Here is a 25,271-nt window from a genome sequence, read left to right on the forward strand (position 1 = left end):
ATAGGGATTCAGATTATACATTTCCAATTTTAGTGCGCATAGAATAATTTTTTCGAATGATGAACACTTTGAAAATTTTCCAGCTTTGAATGCGTGGAAATTTGCATCGCAAAATTTTCTCGGTTAAATGTGCATCGTACCATAATGGATTATGCAGCGCAATTTGCTTCGCACATGTACTATTATGCTGACCCATGTCAATGAGATTATACGCTATATTTAGACTGCCATCCATAAAAACATACATTATGTAATATCCCTGGAGAACAGATTCCGGTCCAAGTATCGATTAGTGTAACACGCATTCACTTGTGTGTAAAATCGACTATTAAATCCGCCACTTATATATCTGCCATCAACCAGGTAAACTCGTTATATTTTGGGCGTCCCCTTTGGCTATACAGAATTTAACCTTTTACTAAACAATCCCATTTCACTTTCATTATGCGGGGGCATTCTGTGTGAGTTTGTGGCACCAGTTTCTGGCTATATTAGTTTCGGTCGAAACTATATGGTCAAAAGGTACTCAGCTAATCTGTAAATGGATGAAATTGTCTGCGGAGTTTGGCAAATTTGTTAACAGTTAGGTTTCAATTGATGCATTGAGGTTTAGACGTGTAAATTGCAAGGAAACTTGCTGAAAGTATTCCTCATTGCGACATGGACATTTTAGGATTTGAAAGCTTAATTGTCCATGTAAATCGGATTTCAATTTCATTTAAGGAAAAAATTGATTAGAGGTGGGGGAATCGGATCGATATTAGCGCTAAATTCACAAGTTTGGATTTCCTATTTGTCCCGTAAGCTACATTTCGTCGCTTAACGTCGTTAGTTAACCGCGAATTCCTTTAGACCTATATTCAAGATGCTAAAAATGCCTGGAATTTAACTTAGCATCCGTAAATCTGTAAAGTTAATTCGGAAGGGACGGTGGCATATATAGGTCATGTTAAATTTGTGACACGTACATATTTTAGAACTAGTCAGCATCTCAGAAAGTAAAAGAGAAGAACAGAGATTTTGAACAAGAAGAAAGAAAAAGAAAGGAATTTGGAGCCTACTTATATGACAATTTTTCTACATATTGACACCCCAACATTATGAAATTACATATAATGAAAAGTGGTAAAAGTGACTGTTTGCTGGGAAATCATCGGTGAGAACTTTCAATTTATATTCTCGATTACTATCGAAAAAATCAACCAACACTAAGTACAGAGCCAATTACTTCACATTCAAAATTCCTTTTTCAATTATTTAACATATGGTAGATTTATTAGCTATTGTGTTAACCCTTGGATACCTGAGTTGCCCCGCTAAACAATACTTCATCCTGTCAAATAACACTCAAAAGCGAAGTTGCAATATATTTAATCCTTACGCTCGATTTGTTATGCGTGTTGAGGGCTCAATTTTTTTCTGGAATTTAAACTGCCACCTACTGCGTGCTCTAATGTTTCATGCTAATGCTGGCTGTAATTTATACCGTGGAGTGCATTTCATATTTATAAACTGTGGATATAACCAATTGGCTTAATTAGCTAGAAAAGTAACTTTATTTGAAACTCCGCGTTAATATCTAATTAAAACCGAAACTATTTATAAACAATACGTTTTATTCCGGCTTGAAACGTACACGGAACTCTCTCTAGATTGTTACCTCATCTCTCTTAAAATTAGAGGATTAACTTACTCGTCACCTGCACAAAAACAAGAGCATGACTAGCTGCCGTTACATGAAAATTTGATCACTGTATTTAACTTTACATGAACGGTGCGAGGAACATCAAAGGATTTAACCTTCACCGGATCTCCTAAAAGAGCAAGCCTGAGTATTATCTAAGAGATTCATTTTGTCCCATGTTATCTCTTAACAGGGCGGGACTGAAGTAATTTGCATATTTAGCGTTAACTAATTATTATGTTTGATTTTCATGGCGACTTCAAAGGTATAGTAGGTAAAGCCTTATCTGTCGAAATTAATATTCCACCTAATAGAACATAATTTAACTTTCTACAACATAGGGTCGGGGGAATTATGACATCAGCACCATAACATAATATGTTCATTAACCTTTTTATGGAACAGCGTGTTACACTGAAAAGCCCTTTTCTCGTATGCTGGGAAAGCCTCGTTTTGAATGACACACCTTTCATTAACCATTTATTAAATTTCTGCCATAACACTCCAGAAAACCTAACTCATAAAAATAAGCTGTAAAAGTTTCCAATATACAGAGGTTTTTGTGATCTGTACGCATTCTGTCCTGCGTTAATAACTTCTCGTTATAAAACCTAAAATATTTTGGAGCAACGGCATTAGTTAATTTACGTTTGGAGGGAGCATGCGAGCAAGGGAGCGGAATTAATATTGAGCGAGACGGGGAAAGTATATACTAACTAATATAAATTAATATTATCAAGAGTGCTGCTAGATGAAGATTAGACATGATGAGGTGTTATAATGTAAACAGAGTGACTAATGTTTGCCTTGTACTTGCACTAGTGCACTTTTTTGCTTTAGCTTTAGATTTTGCCTCCGGAAAAATCCAGAGGCGCAAAAGCTTTTTAGCTTATATTGCATTAAATCACAATTTTTAAATAGAGGGAAGTTTTTTACTTCCTAACTAGAAAGCTGCTTCCAAAACTTCATTTTAAATAATATGTGCAGCATGACAAGTTGAGTGTGAGACTCGAGAACAAAAATAGAAGATGAAAAAAAAGTGTCAGTATGTTTAGAAACAGCACTCCTCTTTTTTTTTTCTTTTTTTTTATTTAGATGCTCATTAAGCCTAAACTATGCGTGTGCATATGCAATGTACATATGTGTATGTAGTGCGTGTCGGCTAGCATCTCCGGGGAATTTTATCCAATATCTAGCTTGGCCCAACCTTGTAGGTTGCTTTAAAAAAAGATGTTATAAATATTTAACATAACCCAGCAAATTAGTTTGAACAACAAATTGGCACACGCCCTTTTATGTAGATCTACATTATTAATAGCTACGCAAGATATGGCGCAACACACAAAAGACTTTAAATTTTAAATGGAACATCACAATGCAGGACTACATTGTGTAGACGCTCTCATTGAAGGGAATAGAAACAAAGTTGGCTTTTATTGACTTGGATTCGGCTGTAAAGGGACCATGATGGTGAAATGCTTTTCCTGTATTATATTCCTGCTCGTAAAACAGGCACAAAACAATGTATCTCAAGATTTCAAATAGATTTAGGAAGAGAATTTTCTAAACGCTTTGTTTTTTTTTTTTTGTATGGGGAATTATCTCCTGTTAGCGCGGTAAAGCTATCAAAGCTAAAATTCTTCAGCTCTGCTGGGTATAAACCTGAAAATTCTAATAAATTTTCCAATAAATGAGACAATTTCAAATATTGTATTAACAAATGTTATTCAGGTATATTTATACTAAAATTTTATAGGCCAAACAGTATAAATGTTGCAAATGCAAAAACGAAATTCATTATATACATTCTATTATTACTGAATACGCTCCTTTTGTTTGCATTTGTAATTTTGACTGCAATCAGTTTCTTTTAATAATAACAATCACGTATTCTGCATACGATTTTAATTTGTTATTTTTAGTTACTAATTAATTTGCACTGAGCTATAAAAATAAATACGCCAAAAACATAGGTAAAAACACGCTAATATCTAACCATTTCTAGTGAACCAGAGATGACACAAGTACATTAATTGGCTAATTATTAACATATAAATTCTATTCTCAGTTTGAATAATGGACCTTTAAACTGGTGAACATGTATTAATTTCATATATGATATGGAACAGCTAAATTATTGTCATATTTCCATAGGTGTCAGCTGCTTTATGTCCACTGTTGCATGTAAAAGTTTGTTTAAACGTTAATAACACTTTGATGAACCTATATTGAAACTGGTAATCGAAATGGTATTAAAATTTGACATGGTTTAGGTAAAATAGGGTGTTCGATGTGACCGAATTGTGTGTGTGTTAAATCTTGTTTTAGATGTAAAATCATATATGAAATCAAAATTATTTTCTTTGCAGCAAAATCCACAACCGGGATGGAAAATTTGTAATTGGCAAACGAAGGTTCATTTTATTTTATTTTACATTGATGTGATTAATAAATATTTAATGTTTTTGTTCACCTAACAAATATTTACTAATTATTGTTATTTCCTATTTAACACAACTATGAACAGGCCTCATATAAACAAACATGGTTTTCACCATGATCATATTCCAATTTCAGTTACCGTCTTCAAAATTTAGTTTTCCGTATGTTACAGATATCAATTTTTCGAATGCACCAGTATGTCAAAGCTACTAAAGATAATGAAGTCAATGTTGCTACCTTTATTAAAAAAAAATTGTTATAATGCATTTTTATATCTTTTTTCGGTTAAAACTGGCACAATTTTCTAATTTCAACCGAATCTATTTAATAGTTTATTATGTTACTTTGAAATTATTTATATCTCAGTGTCGGCGACACCAGCGGTCTCTAGTATTGACAAAGAAAATTCATAATATCAGAATAATAGTGTTTAACCTTCCCATTGCAGGTGAATAAATTATTAGCCGTATGGATCACTTTTGAGAAATTCTTCGTAAGGAAACTTTTAAGTTTAGCACATATTAAATAATTCACTCAAATTGATGTAGTAGGTATGATTTATTAGCCTGGCGTTTCCTATATATAAATTTAGTACACCTTTTATTTTCCTTTCCGGATATTATATGTTCAATCAGGCTTTACATGGCTTAATATATTCAAAAGACGAACAGATATCAATTAGTTAATTGAACCCTCACCCCCAGCGCTGATACCGACGCTCAGGCGGTGCAATTTCTCCCATTTAAGGACCGTCTCTTCAAGAAAGTTAATTTGCTCAATTATTGGAGGTAGTTTTATTGAGAAGTCAATTAAAGCGCCATTTAATATGATAAGGAAAACTATCATTTTTTTGCTCTTAGCTCATTGAATATTTATCTATACCAAGAGGTCGTCGTTTTAACTTTATTTTTGTAAGATTGACTCGCCAGGAAGTTTCAGTTTGAACATATTCAGCTCGTTAGGTTCAGTTTTGCTGAGCGTGACTTTTACGACCCCCAATGTAAATTGTTTTCGTTTGGCAATAAACTATAACAAACGCCTAATTAACTTACTTCTCTATGAAATGCATTAAATGTTTCGGAAACAATTTAATTCGTGTCCTGTGTATTGCACATACCAAATTAATTTGTCATATGTGCTGTAATAATGTTTGTACAATAAATTGAATGCCAATATATTATTAATAAGTAAAAGCAGCTCAATTACGCTATTAATTATGTGTATTTAATAAAATAATTATAATTCGTATTTGCCAGATTTTCGATTTTCATAATAATTTTTTCATCTATGTATAATTAGTGATAATTGTTGGAAATGCAATCTTTTTCTAATGAACCCATAAGTTCATAAGGAAAATGTTGTCCGTCAACTGGTCTTTCTGCGCACGTAATAAAACCACTTACTTCTATACATAAGTAATTATTCATAAAATGCAAAGATACGAAACGAAAAAAATTAGACTTGGAAATGTTCCAATAGAATGGTTGAAGGGAGAGGGGTTTGTCTTGGTTGTCTTGTAACACAAAGACGGTTCAGAACAGTCCAGTTGTGAAGATTGTCTTTTCATCTTATTTGAATTTGTTGCAGTCTTTTAGTTATTCCTGTCATGTTTGCACGTTCGTATAGTAATTGGTTGGGTGTCTTATCTTTGTAATTAGTCTTAGTGCAATTTATGCTGTTGTTTACGTCTGTGATATAGTTTTTTTCATTGCATTAGCCCTGAGAAGGGCATCTGATATTGAGTTTGAACTTTTGGGCATCAGAAATGTCGAAGGAGTATCTTCCTCATTAAAGGACGAGATTTGCTAAGGTTGAAGTATATAATAATGACTGCGTACATGTACAGGTATTTATTGACGAAGAATGAATGTATATTTAAATATAATAAAAAAATTTAAAATTCCAGTTTGAGTAAATAGGGCAAAATAAAAAAGCTTCGAACTAATTTAGGAATGGAATTTTCGATGGCAAATTATTGAAGAATTCTCATATCGGGTGTCCAGGCAAACCCTGGACATTAGAAATCAATATGGGCAAACGGTTTTTATTTTTTTGCGCCTGTACGGATGATTGAATTGAAAAACTTTCACATGGAGATCATAATACTCAAGCCGGACAATCAATCCGCAATTTTTCCAATCTTCTAATTGGAACCGTTTTGGCTCGAAATACCTTCAATTTTCAAAAGTTTGAATGTCCCGCGTAACCACTCGACGCCACGATTGGTCAGAGTCAAGGTCAGAATTAAATAAACACAAAGCATTGACTCTGACCATTCGTGGCGTCGAACGGTTAAGCGGGACATTCAAACTTTTGAAATTTGTACGGGTTTTGAGCCAAAACGGCTCCAATTAGAAGATCGACAAAATTGCGAAATGATGGCCGGTCTAGATTATTATGAAGTCCATGCAAAAGTTTTTCAATTGGACAATCCGTGCAGGCGTAAAAAAATAAAAACCAATTTCCCATGTTAATCTCATGTATGTAGCGTTCGCCCGGGCACTAGGTATATAGAAACTAAGCATAGAAAATTTATAGAAAAAATTGGCCGGTCAGGACAAAGGAGTCGATAAGTAGATCAAATCGAGTTATCCCTCCGAAGGCCTAGTTTATGATTTATTTCGCTCCTGCAGCCTATTAAGGGAGATCCACAAACAGTGCGCGAAGAGCGCCGAAGCTGATGCCAGTTTGCCGCAGTTGGAATAACCCGCCGTTCGCACCAGCACTGCCACTATAACTGTTCCACCCCCACGTCCTTCTACCCCCTAACGAACGCGACATAACACAGACAACCCGCGTTATGCAGTCTTTGAGTTGCGGCCCGTGTGCCAGTGTGCCACATTGAACAACAACTTTTCCGCGTTTTCTCCCGCACAAGTTTTAGCGCGAATTTGAAATTATTTATTGTGCGAAGTTAGTTGATGAAAATGTTGACTATGTCTACTCTTATGATGCCTGCCACGGCGGTACCAGCCAGTATGTCTGCTCCTGGACTCTTGCCAGTGCCAAAGTTAGAAGCTATAAGAATTAACCACACTTCGCCGAATTCCACCACTGCGGCCCTTACTCCCACAACACCAGCTGCTACCAAGTCAGGTACCTTCTACCTAATTTCTTTTAATATCCTAATAACAGCCGGGAAGCAAAATGAAATTTTAAGAGCGTCCTGCAGCGCGAGAGTGAAGCTTGAGACCACTGCAGATGTTTTTAACAGCGAATATGAAACTTTCCCTAACGATATTCTTTTTGAAAACTAATTAAGGAGACTTAATAAAATAGAAACAGAGCGAAGCACAAGGCCTTCGGGGTCCGCAATGCGGCGAGCGCGCTAATTGACCATTCTTTTTGTTATTGAAACCACTAACGCCGCAATTAAACACCAAGGGTCCTTAACAATTTCTATAGCCACTCAGTAAAACATAATAACATCCCACTACAATCGAAAGAAATATGATATAGATGCCCGTCATCAATGTAACTTTAGACCCAGGAATATTTCACTAGATTGAGGTGGTGAGTGCACAAGGGAAGGGCAACAGGTTATATAATTTACTATTTTAAGAACCACTCTACATTTGACAAATACTATTGTTGATTCTATTTAGTCATTTGCATACTCCGTAATTAATTAGTCTATGAAAATTGATCTCTATTAGTGAATTGCACGTAAAGTTCTTGTTTTAAGGGAATAAAGTATACTTAAGAAGCCTAATTTCGATCCCAAAAGCTCATAACCTAAACTAACTCCGTATTAGGTAGTAAAACCCCTGCGAGCTTGTTGATTATCAAAAGCTATTAATATTTTTTATTTTTCGTAGCACCTGCTATCTTTCATGGTGCTTTTATTAGCTATGCTTAATTATGCCTCAAATCAAATCAGATGGTTTAAGAAAAGGAGAATTCTTAAATCGTCTAAAAGAATTCATTTTTTAATAGATACATTTCTACTTGAAAGCTTTGCTAAATAGATAAATACTTAACTTTTTCTTATGCACTAGTCCTCAACAGATAGTAAACACTTGAACTCTAATAGACTTTTTTCTCACTAGAGCTGGGTAAATATTTACATAGAATAATTTTTTCTCATCTTTATAATTAAAATGGCGAGCAAATAACTTTTCAAAATTACTACTTTCGGGTATCTGAATTTTGCTTGAATTTGTCGTGACTGTTTTGACATATTTTCTTTATCATTCCTCTATCGTCTTTACGTTGCCCAAGGATGCCAATTTCATTATTGATTTCGCCATGAATCTGCAAATGTAAGTAATAAGATTAAATTGACCAATTGTAGATGAGATCATCTCAAATCAAAGATAGGTGATATCAGTTGAAATGTAATTTGCACTTAGTCGATCCTTTAATTTTCGATAGAAACTAGGGCAATGCAGGATCAAATGTAATTCGTTTTATTTTATCATGAAAATAGTTAGCGTCTCAATGTAAGCATGGAGTAGGTCAAGTCAGCAGCTTTGAGACAGTAAAAGAAATAGAAAGGAATTACCTTCTTTGTCCCAAATCTGCTAACCTCTACCTATTGTTTTATTTTGTATTTTTATAAATCTAATTTCTCGATGTTGGAAAATTTCCTTCTTGTAATATGAAACCGTTACACATGTATTAAATATCGATATTGATATGACAAATTTTGCACTTTGCTGCTATTTATTCAGCCAGGAGTTCGTACAGGGCAGTGCGGTTGGGATAATTTCCCATTTCTGCCTCCTAACTGGTTTTAAAGAGGAGGCTTACACGAAATAAAATTTAATAAATTTAATGGTACAGTAAGGCTCAAAATGTATGCCAAACTTTTTCTTGTTTACGAAAAATTGAAAGAAAATCAAAAACTTTTAAATCAAAAAATGGTTAGAATACGAAGTTTTATCAGTTTTTTTTACCAACATAATGATGTTAACACATATTTTGTCCTATTTAGCCTTTAAGATATCGATAACAGTTTGAGAACATATTGTTATACGTACGTAAGTGCCCAAGAAAGAAAAGATGCTATCAAGAATTCAAATGAGCTTTGCGCATGTCAGAAAGAAGCATGAACAGCCCTGAAAAGAAAATTAAATAAATCCAGATTTGTAATATTTCTTTATATTTAGATAAAACTGTTAAACGAATCTCTGACCGCAATGCGGAAAACTTTTGAAAACTGTGTTTTTTCCAAAGCAACAAAAAACCCATGACTTTCACATTTACCACCCTAGCGGAGCTGAAATTTTGAAAGTTTCGATCGCAGGATAGAAAAGCGAGAAAATTGTTTGGGGAATCAAATATAATAGATTTGCTTGACCTAGTTTCGCGCCTGTTAATCAACAAATGGAAGATTCTTAATATGCGCTTTATCTTTTTATCTCGAAAGCACTCAAATTCAAATGATTTATTACAAAAAACGTGACTATAACGGGGTAGCCCTAAATTACTTCCCTCTGAGTTACCAACCTTGTTGGACACCTGTTGATGTTAATTATTGTCGCTAGCTCTGTTATTATAATCAAAGCTCGAGTGTACGACAGTAACAACTGGGTCAATAAGAATGAAGACGTCATTCTCCAATTAAAAATTGACCCAAATACGTAAAATTAGCGTCACACGAAATCAAGAATACACACATTTCTTTGGCCGAGTTATCATTTTGATTCCAAGGAGAAACGAGAATAAGGCCTATTTACTGCAAAAACAATGGGCAAACTTCCTAATGACGATGCTTTGTCTATTGAATGCAAATCTATGGCACTTAACGATATAAAATGAACACCTGCGATGCTCGAATTTATGCATTAAAATTTTTGAGGGAGGAAATAAATGTGTTGAAGTCACGAGGCCTCCGGGGTTATTTATTACTAAAAAGGTTGGTCAATTAACGCGCGTACTCCGCATTGCGGACGCTGTAAAATCCTATACATAGGTGACATAAACTGTGTAAAGCTAAAAGCATTTGCTTAATTTTTAGGACCGTGGAATAACCCGCTTTTTAATCTGCTTCCTGGCTCTGCTGTGTATTACTGTTTTATTTTTGGGGGAAATGCAATTTTCTGGTACATCTCATTATTTCGAGTGCATACAAAATTGCCGCTGCCGATAGGAAAACCTTTTGAGGGCTGGCCAACCGAAAAGCCACGTTTGCACGCAAAATGTATTAAACATCGTTTAAAAAAGCTCTTCGGTCTGTGAAATATAGCTGCATAGCAATGAATCTTCAAGAGTATTAATTATAACACTGTTAAGTGGAAAGATGGTCGGAAGGAGTTTTTAAACTTTAAAACTAATCAGCACTAATCCTCTCCTTTTATTCTTTATATTTAGTTCACATAATTGATTTAGCAAAAAGTCCATCTCATCTGCCCTAAAAGAGCAACCGTTGTATACAAGGGAATGACAATAACGTCGAGCATTTTTTATTTCACATTACGGTTATTATCCTCTTAGAATAGCCTCGGCAATCTGTCATAAAATGTTGCCTAAAATTTTTATGTTCCCTAAAAGGCTTCCTGTGGTGACCCCATGAACATTTTCAGACCTCCAGTTAGCTTTCATCTGCTCGAGGGGCAAATAAGCTGAATAAAAAATATCTCACATTCACTCATGAAATGCCAGTTACCAATGCTTTGCAAACTGTAGCGCAGTTTTAACACTAAAGCCTTGCAGTCCAAAGAAAAACCCATTAAAACAAAAACTGAGTATGTAAAACTACCTCGTAAGGTGATGGCGTAAAGGGCAACTTTTGTAGATAGATGCTAATAGCAACATTGAGTGGGCGGATGGGTGTAAAAAATGGGTTAGAAAGTAAAAGGGCAACTTTGTTTAAGTTTGCAAAAACGTAGGTTAGGGTTTACTAGAGACGGAATGTAAGGATAAATACAATTTCATAGTGGTAGGCCTGAACGGCTGAATTACTGATCTTGCAAAAAATGAAATATATTTATATTTTGCCTTGTAAAGGGATCTAACATCTTACTTAAAAGCTCTCTTAATTGTTTGAAAATTTTAAAATAATTATCAGTGAAATGATATCATAACTAAAAATGATTGTGGGTGGGGGTTTTATAAAATATTATTGGAAAAATGGTAAAATATTACATAAAAATTAAATATTTCTCAATTTTGATAAGCAGAGATCAATAACGTAAATAGAAGGAAAGTCGTGTGATAAGTCTTAGTTATTTAATATTCAAAAGGAAATTCATGCTAAACAAGAACTTTTTGCAATCTTGAAACTCAAAAAAGCAAATCGAATTTTTGTAGTATGTTTCCGAAATCTTAAGTTGACCGCTCAATAATCTTAAACGATGTAAAATAAACTGTAAATTCTTTTTGTTTTTTGAGAGTCAATACCTGGAGACATACGAGATATGTCTTTTAAAAGAAAAGAAGCATTTTTCAAAACAACAGTGTTGAATTCTTTTGGTTACGTTAACTCTTGTGAGATTATCCAGGAAATAAGTTAATTAAAGTGGATTAACGAGATTTGAGAAAATCATCTCTTCCAAAAATTATTTCATCGCTTTAATATTTAAAGCGATTTTGGGCACGAGTTTTTCAATTTAAGCTTGAAGGAAGAAAATGTGGTTCCGCTGTAACAAACCCACGCCAACCGCCTATGCATCTAATATAGTTACAAAGGAGGTCAACTTAGAGACAAAATTTTCCTCAGAACTCAATATGCACAACAACGTCCTAATAGTAGAATGTCAAATGTGGCCGTTATAAGAATGATAAAAAATGGGTTGCCTTAGACTCGCAACCATCACTGCTGGTAAATAAAACATCGAAACTGCGAAACATACTTTACAGCCGCCCCAAAATATCAGCTTCTATGCAAATAGAGTTATCTATCTAATATATTACTGTGTATAAATCATATTATTCATCCAGAAATACATAGTCCCAAGGGAAACTTCAGTGCTACTGGATTTATTTTAGTCCTGTAATAAAATACAAATATTAATAATTAACGAAAATCTGCACCCGTTAAGAATAACCTTTGACTACGCATCACGACATTTATCGAAGGTATAAAATAGAAAATCAGGAAAAACAACTGATCTAGGTAAATACATTATGGTTTATTAAAGACATTATTGAACCGCTGTGGATTATAGCTTGTTGATTAATTGATTTTGGACAGTTCGAGTTCGGAGTAGGGTGTCGGATCCTTTAGTCGATTGCGAATTAATTTGATGAAGATTTATATTTACTTGTTTGAGACAAAGAAGTAATATAAAAATGAGAAAACAGTCGGAAGTCGATTCTTTTAAGTTTTGCGTGAAATATCGAAATGCTGACAGAAAGCGCACGTGCACATTCAGTCCATTACATACCGACATGCTAAGCACGGGATTATTTATTCAAACATGCCGGCTAAAATGGTCTTTTTTAGTTCGAATTTCTATGAATCAAGTAAACTTCATTTCATTCTTTCAAGAAATCCAATTTCCCTTTTATATGAGTTTCTCCGCTTAAACATATGAGACTGCCGTATTGTGAAGACTAATAAGGAAGAAGAGTGTTTCAAATATTTATTACTGTAACGCTTTTGCTGGAATTTGAGCTGCGCTACTTCATTGACAGCAACAAAAAAAAACCGTCACTACATATGAATAAGAAATTTTCCTTTCGACAGTTTTTGTTGTACATATTGATCTAAAATAGAGGTATGTCCCAGAAATACTATTGGGAGCGTCCTCCATTTGGAAGCTGACCACTTAATTGATGATTCAAATCATATAGTCCGTATTTTCACACATTAGTAACTCATTAGTAACAAAAGATTGTCTAGGATTGAGTTTATTATCAGTCAAATGTTACTACATTTAATTTGTAATATAAAATTCACAGTGTCGAATTATTTGCAATGGTACATTATTACTATTTATTTAATACATATTTGCAATATTCGTTGATCAAATTATTCAATATTATAAGTGTTTTCTGTCCATAATTTACACGAATTTACAATTTTTTATTTAAAGTTTTACCATAAATTCCTGATAGTTCTACAGAACGACTCTCACCAAACTCCATGCTCATATTCTCTTATACGCAAATAATAGGATTTGGTCAATTTTGTGTTATTTGAAAGATAATAGTTTTCGATATACAGGGTTTCAAAGATGCAATTTTTCTCTAATTTTGTCTACAGCTGTAACAGATTTTGAAATATTTAGTTCAGATTTTGAGAATTGAATATATTACACAGTGGAAGGGATAATCTGGAGCACAGTCTTAACGATGGTTTAGAATAATATCGTTTAGAGATAACCCTTTCTCGTTTTCCGTCTCTGCATTATTTTACGTTACGTATAAGTACAAAGGTCAAGGAAGGTATTCTTTACTAGATATTTAAGCAATATGGCATTCACAATCAGACACAAATGCATCTATTGAATATTTTCAGCGGGTAATACACAGGTTCGAATACGAATTTTGCAAGTTGAAGGTAATTGAAGATAAGAATCCTAAACATTCTTCACGGTTTAAAAAGTACTGGATAAGCACTTATTAAAAAGGTAGCCCCTGCATCGCGCTTTTAAGCGCTTATTTGTTACATAGGTTGGCTTTCGAAGCCAATGCTTTTGTGATAAATATGGGGTATTACATCGTATATGCCCCTAAAAGTTGCACTTATCACCACTTTGAACCAAATACCGATCTCATAGATTCTAGTCGCTGTCACGAAAATATTGAGAACCCTTTTCATGCTCTGCATTCTTTTGTATTTTTGAAGGTAACATTTACCCCTAGAATTCTCTGCATAATATTTTCTAACATCTTCTTCGTAACTAAAAAATTTCCTCTGAAAATATCCCACCCTTTTTAATATCTCATGCACATTAAATATTTATAACACGAAATAAAAGGATTTCCCTGCATTATCATTTGGGGTTAAGCAATATCCGAGGAACGGCACAAATTATAAGAAATAGTAAAAAATTGGTCAATAAACAGCGGTTCTTTTAGTGCGAATTTTAAATATTTAAAAAACCCCTTACATAGCATAACTTTTTTGTAGAAAAATTGTTGTCGAGTACAAATTTTATCAGTATGAAATTTGGTATAAAGTGAGAAAGAAATTACGCTCCTTCAAAGAGACTCGACAACGAGCTGACGTTGCCTTATACAATGAAAATCAAAAATTTAAACGGTGTACAATTTTTTGCCCCTAACAACCCAACTATACTAAATTTTGCTTCAATACAGTCACTATATAAGAAGTAATTTCAGAACCAATGGAAAGCCATAATTTTTTTTCACTACAATACACATGTTGGGTTATGTCAAATTTCGATCTCAGAGATCAACGTTAGGGTCTTGTACAGATCGTTTAGGGATATTTTAAACATGACTGAAGCCATTGCAGTTTCATTCGAGTTTTAATAATAAAACTTCAGGGTAATTTTTCAATTTTGTCCCTTAGCGTCTTTAGGCATGATTAATTTATCCGCGCTTTAAAACAACTTCCAAAATTGGGATCTAATTTATTAATGCGTTCCGGGTTCAGCAAAATCTCACCGGATATTGTTCTAGTTTAATGAATTGCAAAGGCTGGTATGCTTGTCGGTTATAAGCCATAATACCTATGTTTGTCCCTCGGGGAATTGCATAACTAATGCTTTTTATAAATGTAAATTGCCAGTTTAAACGCTTGTGAATTCCTTGTTGCCGTTTCGGCAGATTTAAAAGTTGCCAGAGCAATTCCGAATTATGTTCACAATGGTTATTTTCATGGTGGGATTGTTAATCATCTCTCTAAAGGGATGCTAACATCACACTAATAATCAAAGCATTAATCCAGATTATCTCAATGGAAGTTAGGTTTCCCACCTACACATTACAGGTAATTCTTTAGAACGAAGCTAAATATAAAAGGTTTCCCCTTAAGCTCTACCCAATTTCTTATTTAGGAACCATTAGATATCAATTTTTTCGAAAGAGTCTGAAAAAATGTGATGAGCTTCGGCATCCCGATTTATTTGTTTTTCATCGTTTATTTCGTTTAAAGTTACCGCAATTGTTAAGTGATCGTTCTTCTCTATCATTCATAAAGCGACAACTAGAGAAAACTTGTTAAAATTGAATTTCCTTTGAACAGCCACGCGATGTGTTACCAGGACATTTGTCAACTTTAAAAACGACTCTATTATTTACGAGAGTTCCACATTAAACCGTAAAAATAGTATAAGGAAATAAAACAAACAATGCAGTTTACAAGAGCTAATGGTTAAAGTAAACTTCAGGTCTGTAAACTTTAAGTGATATAGAAGGCTTAAAGGCGTGTAAGCTGAAAAGTTTCGGAATGTATGATGATTTATTTGACTAGTTTTGAAATTATTTAAATGGAAGAAAATAAGTTTCTAAATGTGGTGATATCGAGTTACATGGAAAAGAAATTAAGGCTGTCATCCTTGGAACTCACGTGCAGAGCTCAATTCAGTTTTTTAATTTAGATTTACGATGTTTGTACAAACATTAGAAATGGTTTTCCCGTTTCAAAAGTGATTTTAACCTTTGAAAACAACCAATTACGTATTAAGGGAAACTCGATCAATTTTCCAGTGAAATATTAACGTTATAAAGTATGTATAAATATGCGGTCAAAATGGCAAAACCGAATTAGGCTATAAATTATATTATGTTACGTATATCATATTATATGCCATGTCAGCTATTTTATTAATTAATATCGTCAGTTTCTGCAAACATTTCGCCCTAATTTAAAGTTATCTAGGGATTTTGTCTGTAACGGCAGTAACGAGCTTTGACGTGCCATCGATGCCTATTGGGGCAAGTTGATAAAAGCAAAACAAAAGTAGAACTCGTCTTATTGTAACAGAGTTAACTATCATAATTGCATAATGCATGAACGTGTGGTACAGTTCCCTTCTTAACCATCTTTAGGGGTAATTTTATTCCTATTGTTTCAAGCAATCTAAATATTTACCCTAAAACTAGATCTGTTTATCCTTGCACATCTTCTAAGCCAATTTTAAAAAGACATCTCCGAGTATTTGCCTTTTAAAGTATTTCAGTTGCATGCCTTTTCTAAATGAGTTAGCGTTTACCAAAACTAAAGGAAATTCAATTAAAATAACTCCCGCTCCAATTGCCTAAATACTGAAGCTTATAACATCCGCAATGCAGGGAACGCGTTAATTGACCAATCTTTCTCGCCTAATTAATACAGGACGAGCTGTGAGTTTAATATATTGTTTTGTTTTAATGGACAAAATCTGGGTGACCCTAGTTTCAGAGGCTTATTGCGACGAAATAATAGTTTAGTCATGGGGTTTGCGGTCTACTTTGTTACTCTTGCTAAGCTGGTCTAGTTTCCCTTCGATTAACATAATGACGGGCAATTTAATATTAAACGCTATCTATTGATGTTAACTAGATCATTCAGATATCAAAGAGAACATAATATTACTAACAAGGAATCCAACGTAATGCCTGCTCACGCAATGATGCTCATATACATATAATGTGCTATATCATACCGCGGGTATTCTTTGAGTATAATAAAAGTTCCTTCAGTAAAAATCTTCAAAAAGCACAGAAATTTGATATTCAATTTGCCCCAAATTTTTATCGTTTTTGTTTGAAATGTAGAGTACTGTATTTATGTTATGATATTTCCGTATCGCTGGATTATCTGGAGGTTCTTAGGACTTCGAACTTATTCTCTCTCGAATTGCGACAGAAAGGACCAAAGACATGTTTTCCTTCCAAAATATCGTGTGATGTGGGAAACATCTTAGGAAATGGGTTGTGGATTTGGCAAATATTCTCATAATTTCGTATTTATTCTCTACAGAAATGCAATTCTAAAGAGATATTCGTTTCGGTTTTCACAGCCATGGACCTTTCGTGCCGCTAAAAATTGTATAAAAGATTTAATTTCAATACCAATATACGATTTTCCGTAAGTAAAACGTGAAACACTGTAAACATTCTTTTTTGAAGAAAATTTGAGGTTTTTTGGCACAAACCACATCATCATTTTAAAAGTTTGAATTTTAACAGATTAGATATCTGTCATCTGAATCACTTTAAAACGGCCTCTTCGAAGACCACTGTCACGACTAGAGTATTTTTTCGGAATGGTATAATTATGTCTGAACATTCAAAAAACCTTAAAAAATTGTTCAAGGAGTTAATTGCTTCTTTATGAAAAATACATGTGAACACGAACAAGAGACACCTAACTGGAACAGTTATCTGCAAAAATATTCAAAGATTTCTTCTTTACATTCTGACCGATGCCAATTTGCAGCAACGTTGTCTCTTTAAATTAAGGAAAAATGCTTAACCCTCGTGATTAAAGGCTCCCGAGACAAAATCTATCTTGACATGTTGTGTTTGGACGAATAGAGCCTTTTTAAGACCGTTTTCTGAATGAAAACTAGTTTCTCTGGTGCTAAAATCGTCCCACACTAATTGTTTCAAGTTAAGCCTCACCTAATAATGAAATACTTTTCGTTTCTCTTTATTCAAGTAATTTATTTTCTTTTTACTTATGGTTGATCATAGGCATTGAAAATAAAGTGCAAATAAAAGTACAAATATGGTAATATCACAAGTCAAAAATTATATTAAAGAGCATCTCTTAAAATCTTTTTATATGACATTTCAAGTGCAGACATTTCTGCAAATTACTCGAGATTTCAACTCTTAAAACCTAAATATTATATGTTGGTTTTAGCTAATACTAGCTTATATATCCCGGCATTGCCAGGCTGCTCAAACTGTACATATACATAAACAAAAGGTGTAAATATAAGAATTCAGCAATTTTGAATCTGTATTAGTCGCCTGAGCGACCGTGTTTAAAAACTTTTACTTTTTATTGCTCGGTTTGTTCTGACTATTTTTCTCTTCGTTCATTAGCTACCTGAGTTTTAAAAACCCGCATGGGGACTTGACAACTACTCTAATACATTAAATTGTCACCTGCGGGTTGAAACTTGAGATGGTATGCATTTAATAATGTTAGCTGAAGAAGGTAATTTTACTGATTTATACGTGAGGAGGATGTTAAATAGTTTCTTATGTATGGAGCTAAGCCGAGAGCAATTTATTTTCATACAATTGCCGCTATTTATATTCCTTGTATTTCCAACATGGTAATGTTCATTTTACACCTCGTAGCCCATTCTTTGACATACTATTGCCATTGTTTGCCAATTTTGAATTTGTTTGCCAAATTGATGATTTTTGACAAACAGTGACGAATTTAGTCGTTACATAAATGACTTTCTTTCGGCGTTCTTTTCATTATTTTATTAAGTGACTTAGAGTCCCCTTGTTCGTATTCTTACCTAATGATTTATGAGCACCTGATGAAATAATTGCTAACGAGATTTGCGGTCGGTCGGCAGGCGGCTCAGAAATTACTAATTTTAAAATGTCGAATTTTCCTCCGACGATATATAAGGGTAAAATTCCGAAGATAATGAAGGCGAAAGGAATAATAATTTATCTGTTCTCAGATATTAAAGGTTGAAAGGGTGCGTCAATTCGGGCACTCTACCTTTGTTCCGCCCGGGTCCCTTGACAAACCAGTAAACTCAAACAAACCGTAAATATCCATATACCGTCTTGAAAGGTATATAGAACGCTTTAAGGTACTTTTGAGGCCCTTCCATGAACAGTATAAAGATGTTATTCAATGTCTGGCAATTAAAGAATTTTATTTGACTCGAGACTGAAAGTTAAACCACTTTACCTTGTTAAGTGCTAAGAATTAAACAAAGTTCACGTTGTCTCAGTTTCTGTCCATTTACGCTTTTGAGCAGAAAATGCAATTAAAAAATACTGAAAGTTTGTTTATTAAAACTTTAACGAATTTATAGCACAGTAAATTTTTAGGGTAATATTTTGCGAAATAAAGTTTTACTTAATGCGGAGTTTAACGATTTAGGAAAGTTGTTTTATAAAATGGCTGTTATGCAGTACCTAGGGAAATATATTATAGCATTTAAAAACCGTTAACGGATATTAATAATTGCCTCACGTTTTAGGTAAAAGTATATAAATATTTGCCTAAATTTAATCGAAACTTCTAAATTTCATATTCTTACCAAAATTCGACCAATATAAATATGAATATACCTTCATAAAAATTATCGGTTGATTCTGCGTTAGAGCTTTGGCAGAAATATGGGGGCACTGGAGCCTTAAATAATGCTTTACCTCGTGCTGAAATTAGATTTTTATCGGGCCGAAATTATCAATTACGTAGGATTTTCTCCAGCGAAATGTTATAATATCAACAGTATCAACTAAAGTGACAAAATTCTAACACAAGTTTTCCAGCAAAAATGGTTTCGCACTTAAATTGTTATTCGACGAACAACTCAAAAAATATTAACGCGATACAACATTTTGAGAGGCCTAAGGTATAGATTAAATTGGACTTGTGACGAGGGGTATTTTTAATGTTACACGTAGGACGTCAATAGGATACCGAAAATCTATAACCGAGAAATCTTCATTTTAAAGTTAGCACATTTTTATAATTTTCTTTATTTACTATTTAAACTTCCTTCCGATGTTCATAAACCATAGAGTTTATGTGGGGAAATAGAATAATCTACTTATACTGAAATACATATAATTATAAAATAGTAATTTGATATCTAGTACAGTATTATGGTGATGAGGGATCAACATTCCAAAACATATTATTAGCACTCATTTTGTGGTTAATGCGACCAAAATTGATTTGCTGAAAATTATATTTTTACGTGAAAAGCGTGTTTTTGCCTAATAAAAAAATATACTTTCTAAATTGTTGATTATTTTGAAACGCCTTAAGTACAATGTTTTGCGCGCTAAAAATGAAATATTAATCTTAGCCACACATATTCAATTCTGCAAATTTCGATGATATCAAAAAATAAAATTTTATGAGAAAGTACTGCCTCAACAAATTTCCTTAGATATTTTACTTCTTTTCATTATCAGCATAGAGTTTTGATATCTGGGAGAGTGTTGTTCCATTAACTAATAACTCCCTGAATGTGCATAAATCCTGGAACTAATATTGGGAATGCAATAATCTGCTTTTAGGAGAAGTTCTGATATTGTCAATTGGTAAAGTGAAGTTTATTCTACTTTTACATCGATATTATTTAATCATTAACATTTAAATTTAAAACATTAAAATTTAAAATTAATTTTAAATTTTAATTTTGCCACATTTACGTATGTAAAGAACCTTTCGTTGACTACGTTTTTGGAATATCTTATTACAATATGTTTGTGTTATTTTATGCATTCCTCAATTTTCAGCCTCATAAATAGATGTTCTACAAAAATTCTGCATTTTTCTGAAGGAAAATATGAATACTTGAACTTAAACTATCTTTGTTTAAATAATTTATGATTTCGAAATTAATTTTCAATCTTAGGAGCAAGAAGCTAATATCTCAAATTAATACCGAACAAATAACCTAATCTATTATTTCAAAATTAGCATCGATCGCAGGGAAGCATTTGTTCGTTGCTAAATTCCTTCCAAATATGCATAAATCGGAACTCATTAATAAAGTGAAATCTGCTCTTCTATTGCAACGATGGAGGAGCGAAATTCTCAAACATTTTCTACTACCACTAATTCTAATTCGTCTATATCCAAATGGAGCACCGAATCTGCTCCCAACATCTTGCCACTGGAGTATAACGAACATTTCTTGAAACTCCAAGTTTCAGAAACTTCATATTGATAATACCTAGCCGAATGGCTTTCGATTTAAAGTTTGTAAATAAATAAGCAGGCAAGGGCCATAACGCAATAAAGCCAATCCTGGCCTACACCAGGCCAAGTCCCTTCTGAATTTTAGTTCCGCTCTAGTGCCGCTTGCAGACGAAGAAAGGAAATACTTTCACACAAAGCCCCACGCGACGAAAAGGTTATAAATTTTCATTTTATAAAAGTCTTGCGGTAGCGAGACGACATCTATTGGCCTGGTTTGGCATCGGCAATACTTGAGTGTAGTGCTCCTTTTATCAGGGGGGCCATTTCTAGTCGAACAGTCCACTATCCCCTTCCAGAGGGCGCTCGCAACGAGACAATATTTTAATTTGATGGACTCCGAAAAATGCGCTATCCAGTCTAATGAAAGGAAATGAAGTTTCGTTATGCACGACATTTTGAATGTCGCCCTTTGTTGAGGGAGCTTTAGGTATTCACACAAAGCTTTGAGGTTCGTCACGGTATTCCGCGAAAATTATTTGGAAAAAGCATTTCCTAGATTATTTATTTCGCAATATAGGGCGGCTTTGTACATAATGTAGCAGCTTACGACCTCGTTTGCAAACGAGGGGTAAAACCATTCCACACCAAGCTTATTATATTTACATATCCAATTTCTCTGAAGCTAATTTGGCACCATGGTGATCAGGAACGAGAGTTTTTAATTCGTCGATAATATATCTCATAAATGGAAGAAAATATAAGTATCAAAAAATCTTTTTTTTCTCCTTCTAGAACATCATCACATCTTCGTCGGGGACCTTAGTCCGGAAATAGAAACCCAAACTCTCAGAGATGCATTCGCAGCCTTTGGAGAAATTTCGTAAGTATTTTCACTCCATAAAGGAAAACCAAACATTTCGTCCCGGTAATGCCCCCTGGAACTCTAATTTTTATTTAACGCCATGCGTGACTCATGAAAGTAAAAAAAAATTCCAGTGTTAGCATTTCCAATATCGAAACGCAAACTAAAGGTTTGGACAATTAGGGTGGTGACTGCCAATTAGTTCTTTTGGTTATGGGGTTGGTTTCCAGCCTTATAGGTCTTGACACGCTAGCCATTACTTGACAAATATGCCTGTTTGTTTTGCTTATGGCCGGGAAGTAGTAGTTTTTATTTTAAATGAAAGTAGGCCAGATAGCCGGGGAATTTCGTTGTCAGTAGATGGATATAGGAAGTGATTAAATGTAATTTTAATTATGGAATATATCAAAGAAAAAAAAATCACAAACTATTACTTTGTAGTGATGAAGAATGAAGGGAAAGGGAAAGGAAATGTTGATCTGGTTAACACAGGCTTGCTTCAAAGACAGCCAACTTCAGCATACGTTAAGAAGTAAATTTATGAGTTCTTTTATGTTGCCTATAAATGATTTTTAACAAATTCATACATTTTCGGGTTTTCAGTAAGCTGCAAAGCTCTATAAGAGAGCAATACAATTTTTTTGAAGGTTGTTAGGTCAAGTTGTCAGTTATTTTTAAATAATTTTGAACATCATGTTTCTTTTAGATTGCTCTTATTACCATGCTTATGAAATATTTGAATTGAAATTCGTTGATGTACCGAATTTAGCATTACAATTATTAAAATTGATTTATTTTTGCGCATTTGGCCTTCAGCAACAAGTTCACACAGGACAACAATTGTTTCTACTGAATTGTTTAAAACTTGTTTTCTCATCCTGTAAAAGGATAGAAGTATGACAAGGAACTTTCCATGCTTTCTCATGTGTCTTATTAAATTAAACGATTTCTCTTCATCCGCCTACCCTGTTGTTACTCGTAACACATTGTTTTAATATTTCTTAACTTGTTCGATATTCTGCGATATGTGTTAACAATACTTCTCCGAAAGTTGATTTCTCCTTTTCAACAAAAACAAAAATGAACTAAATGATATCTGTAGCTCTGTTTGATTTTTCTGCAGTGCCTTCAAGTCTAACAAAAATCAACAATTATTTTTCAGGGATTGCCGTGTAGTGCGAGATCCGCAAACTTTGAAGTCGAAGGGATATGGATTTGTATCATTTATTAAAAAAGGGGTGAGCATGCTAAACGCTACGTTTTCAATCATTTTATGACTATGCTATTTAAAACTACTAATGCTTGGGCGCGCTAAAGAGAAACTATTTCCAGGAGGCGGAAAGTGCCATCGCAGCAATGAACGGACAATGGCTGGGGAACCGAAGCATTCGAACCAATTGGGCTACTCGGAAACCTCCAACTGCCAAAAATGAAGGTAAATCTAAGTGAATTGTTGTTAAAATTGGCACTTCGACTAAAAAATTGGTTGCTTCAATATTCCTCGGGCGAGTATCAGCAGCTGCAGCAGTAGTAGCAACACAACTCAATTAGAGTTTGGGACCTTTCTGTATAACCTTTCCTAGCTAGAAAATTTATAGCGGTCTGTAAACACGGTGCTAGCGAATGTTCTATGGTCCGAGGAATTACCCTTAGGATTCTTGATGTAGGTAATGTTACAAAATTCATGCCCCCTAGGAATTTTCCACTAGAAACTTTTACGCAATTTCCCTGGAATAATGCCGAGGCACAGTGGTCCACAAAGCTCGGGTCCGAAGCAATTTCTAAAATTTATTATCTCTCCAGAAGCGAGGAATAGATTGAGGGTTTGGGGATGTATATACATTCTTCATTGCGGACACCGAATATCGATTTGATATAACTTCTTGACTTTGAAGTATTTCTCGACTTGCAGCATCAAAACCACTTACATTCGACGAGGTATACAATCAAAGTAGTCCAACAAATTGCACGGTCTACTGCGGAGGGATCACCAATGGTTTAACCGAGGAACTAATGCAGAAGACCTTCGCACCTTTTGGGACCATTCAAGAAATTAGGGTTTTTAAGGAGAAGGGATATGCTTTTGTTAGGTATGTTCCCACTTCTGCTAGTACTAATGAAATTACCGTTTAACTCATCCTACAGGTTTTCTACTAAAGAGTCCGCCACACACGCCATTGTCGCAGTTCACAATACTGATATCATCGGCCAAGTAGTGAAGTGTTCATGGGGCAAAGAATCTGGAGACCCAAATAACGCTCCAACAGCCAATCAAGTAAGTTTACCATGCAATTGCAGCACTAAATTACTTCATTGCCTTCCTTAGACAATATCTGGAACAAGCTTTCCCTATGGAACCTACGGGCAACAACTGGGTTACTGGTACCCTCAAAGCTATACTACAGCAAGCACTTCTCAACTGCCTGCGGGGCAGTTCATCGGAGGTATGCAAGGTTACGCCTACGGACCTATTGGAGGATATCAATCTCCCTCTTATGCTGCGATGGGGTATGCTAATTGTTAACTATCCAGATCTGGTAATAAAGAATTAAATTCTAGTATGGGGCTACAAGTACCTACGGCAGCAACATCATGGCAGAGCATTCCTGCTCCTTCGCAGATACCCACAACTCCTCAGCAAATGGCTACTCCAACTACAACTTTACAGCAGCCAGGGATAGTTTTTCCAATACAACAATACCAAGTAGGCAATAATTAGAGTATTAGAGTATTGTTCGCTGTGGATTGAGTTTCTAGATTGACGTAAAAGCAGCTTGAGTATATGGTATTCCTTATCATTCGAATTGTTTTAAGTGGTAGATTGTAGAATAAAGAAGACTTGTTAGCAGTCGTGTAGGTAATTATTATGACCGAGGAGTTTTGAGTGAAGTTAATTGTGATTGTAGGTAAATTGGAGAAGAGTAGTCACGAATTATTAGGATTAGCTGTAAATATTTGACGCCGTTTTTTAACTGATCTGAGTCCTATTACATGTTGGACTACCTTGAAACCGTTAAACCACCTTGCGAGCTTAGCGTAGTTAATGTAAATGCAGATAATATTGACAAAGAAATAGCAAGTGCTCTTCCGTCAATAAATTTATGAGGGATGTCATTAAAAATCTAGTTTAGAGTTTATAACTGGACCAGTAAATGTACTATTAAGCACCATAAATTCACAAGTTTCTAGAAAATCGTAAATCCTACACGTTTTCAACAAGACAATTTTTTTGCAAAAATGCCGAGATTGTGAAATTTTAATATTGGAATTACACTAAAATTTAAAAAAGGTTTATGAGATGAATCTAAAAATTATTTACTCTTGGTTTGCAGCACGTACTCATTATTCTATATCACAACCAATCATAAATATATGAATATTCCGAAAAAGTTGCCAAAACGAATGTAGAGAAAATATGAATCAGGAAACTATAAAAATTTCAAATCGACATATATAAATGAATAACTGAGTAAACCAGTCAGCACCAGTGCAAATTTAATAAAGCTTCTGATTTTGAAATTCATGCATGCAGTGGGAATATGCAACTTAGAATTTTATGAAAGAGCCAGGAAGTAGAC

The 25,271-nt window shown here is 34.2% G+C and overlaps 1 protein-coding gene across 8 annotated transcripts in view; it reads left to right on the forward strand.

Annotated features, from left to right (window-relative positions):
* The window catches only part of LOC136350713 (cytotoxic granule associated RNA binding protein TIA1), a 119,430-nt gene that overhangs the window by 91,074 nt on the left and 3,085 nt on the right, over nt 1-25,271 (forward strand). For 5 of the 8 annotated variants that reach the window (XM_066302725.1, XM_066302722.1, XM_066302726.1 and 2 more), the window contains 7 exons: nt 21,624-21,711; nt 22,856-22,931; nt 23,011-23,128; nt 23,606-23,783; nt 23,839-23,968; nt 24,020-24,201; nt 24,253-24,397. In XM_066302725.1, coding sequence (XP_066158822.1) covers nt 21,624-21,711; nt 22,856-22,931; nt 23,011-23,128; nt 23,606-23,783; nt 23,839-23,968; nt 24,020-24,201; nt 24,253-24,397 — 917 coding nt within the window. Of the gene's footprint in view, nt 1-6,835; nt 7,223-21,623; nt 21,712-22,855; nt 22,932-23,010; nt 23,129-23,605; nt 23,784-23,838; nt 23,969-24,019; nt 24,202-24,252; nt 24,398-25,271 lie in introns of those variants that run through there. The other 3 variants (XM_066302728.1, XM_066302729.1, XM_066302724.1) reach the window with 3 other exon arrangements.

The sequence above is a fragment of the Euwallacea fornicatus genome, chromosome 3, assembly GCF_040115645.1.
Source record: "Euwallacea fornicatus isolate EFF26 chromosome 3, ASM4011564v1, whole genome shotgun sequence".
Classification (NCBI taxonomy): Eukaryota; Metazoa; Arthropoda; class Insecta; order Coleoptera; family Curculionidae; genus Euwallacea; species Euwallacea fornicatus.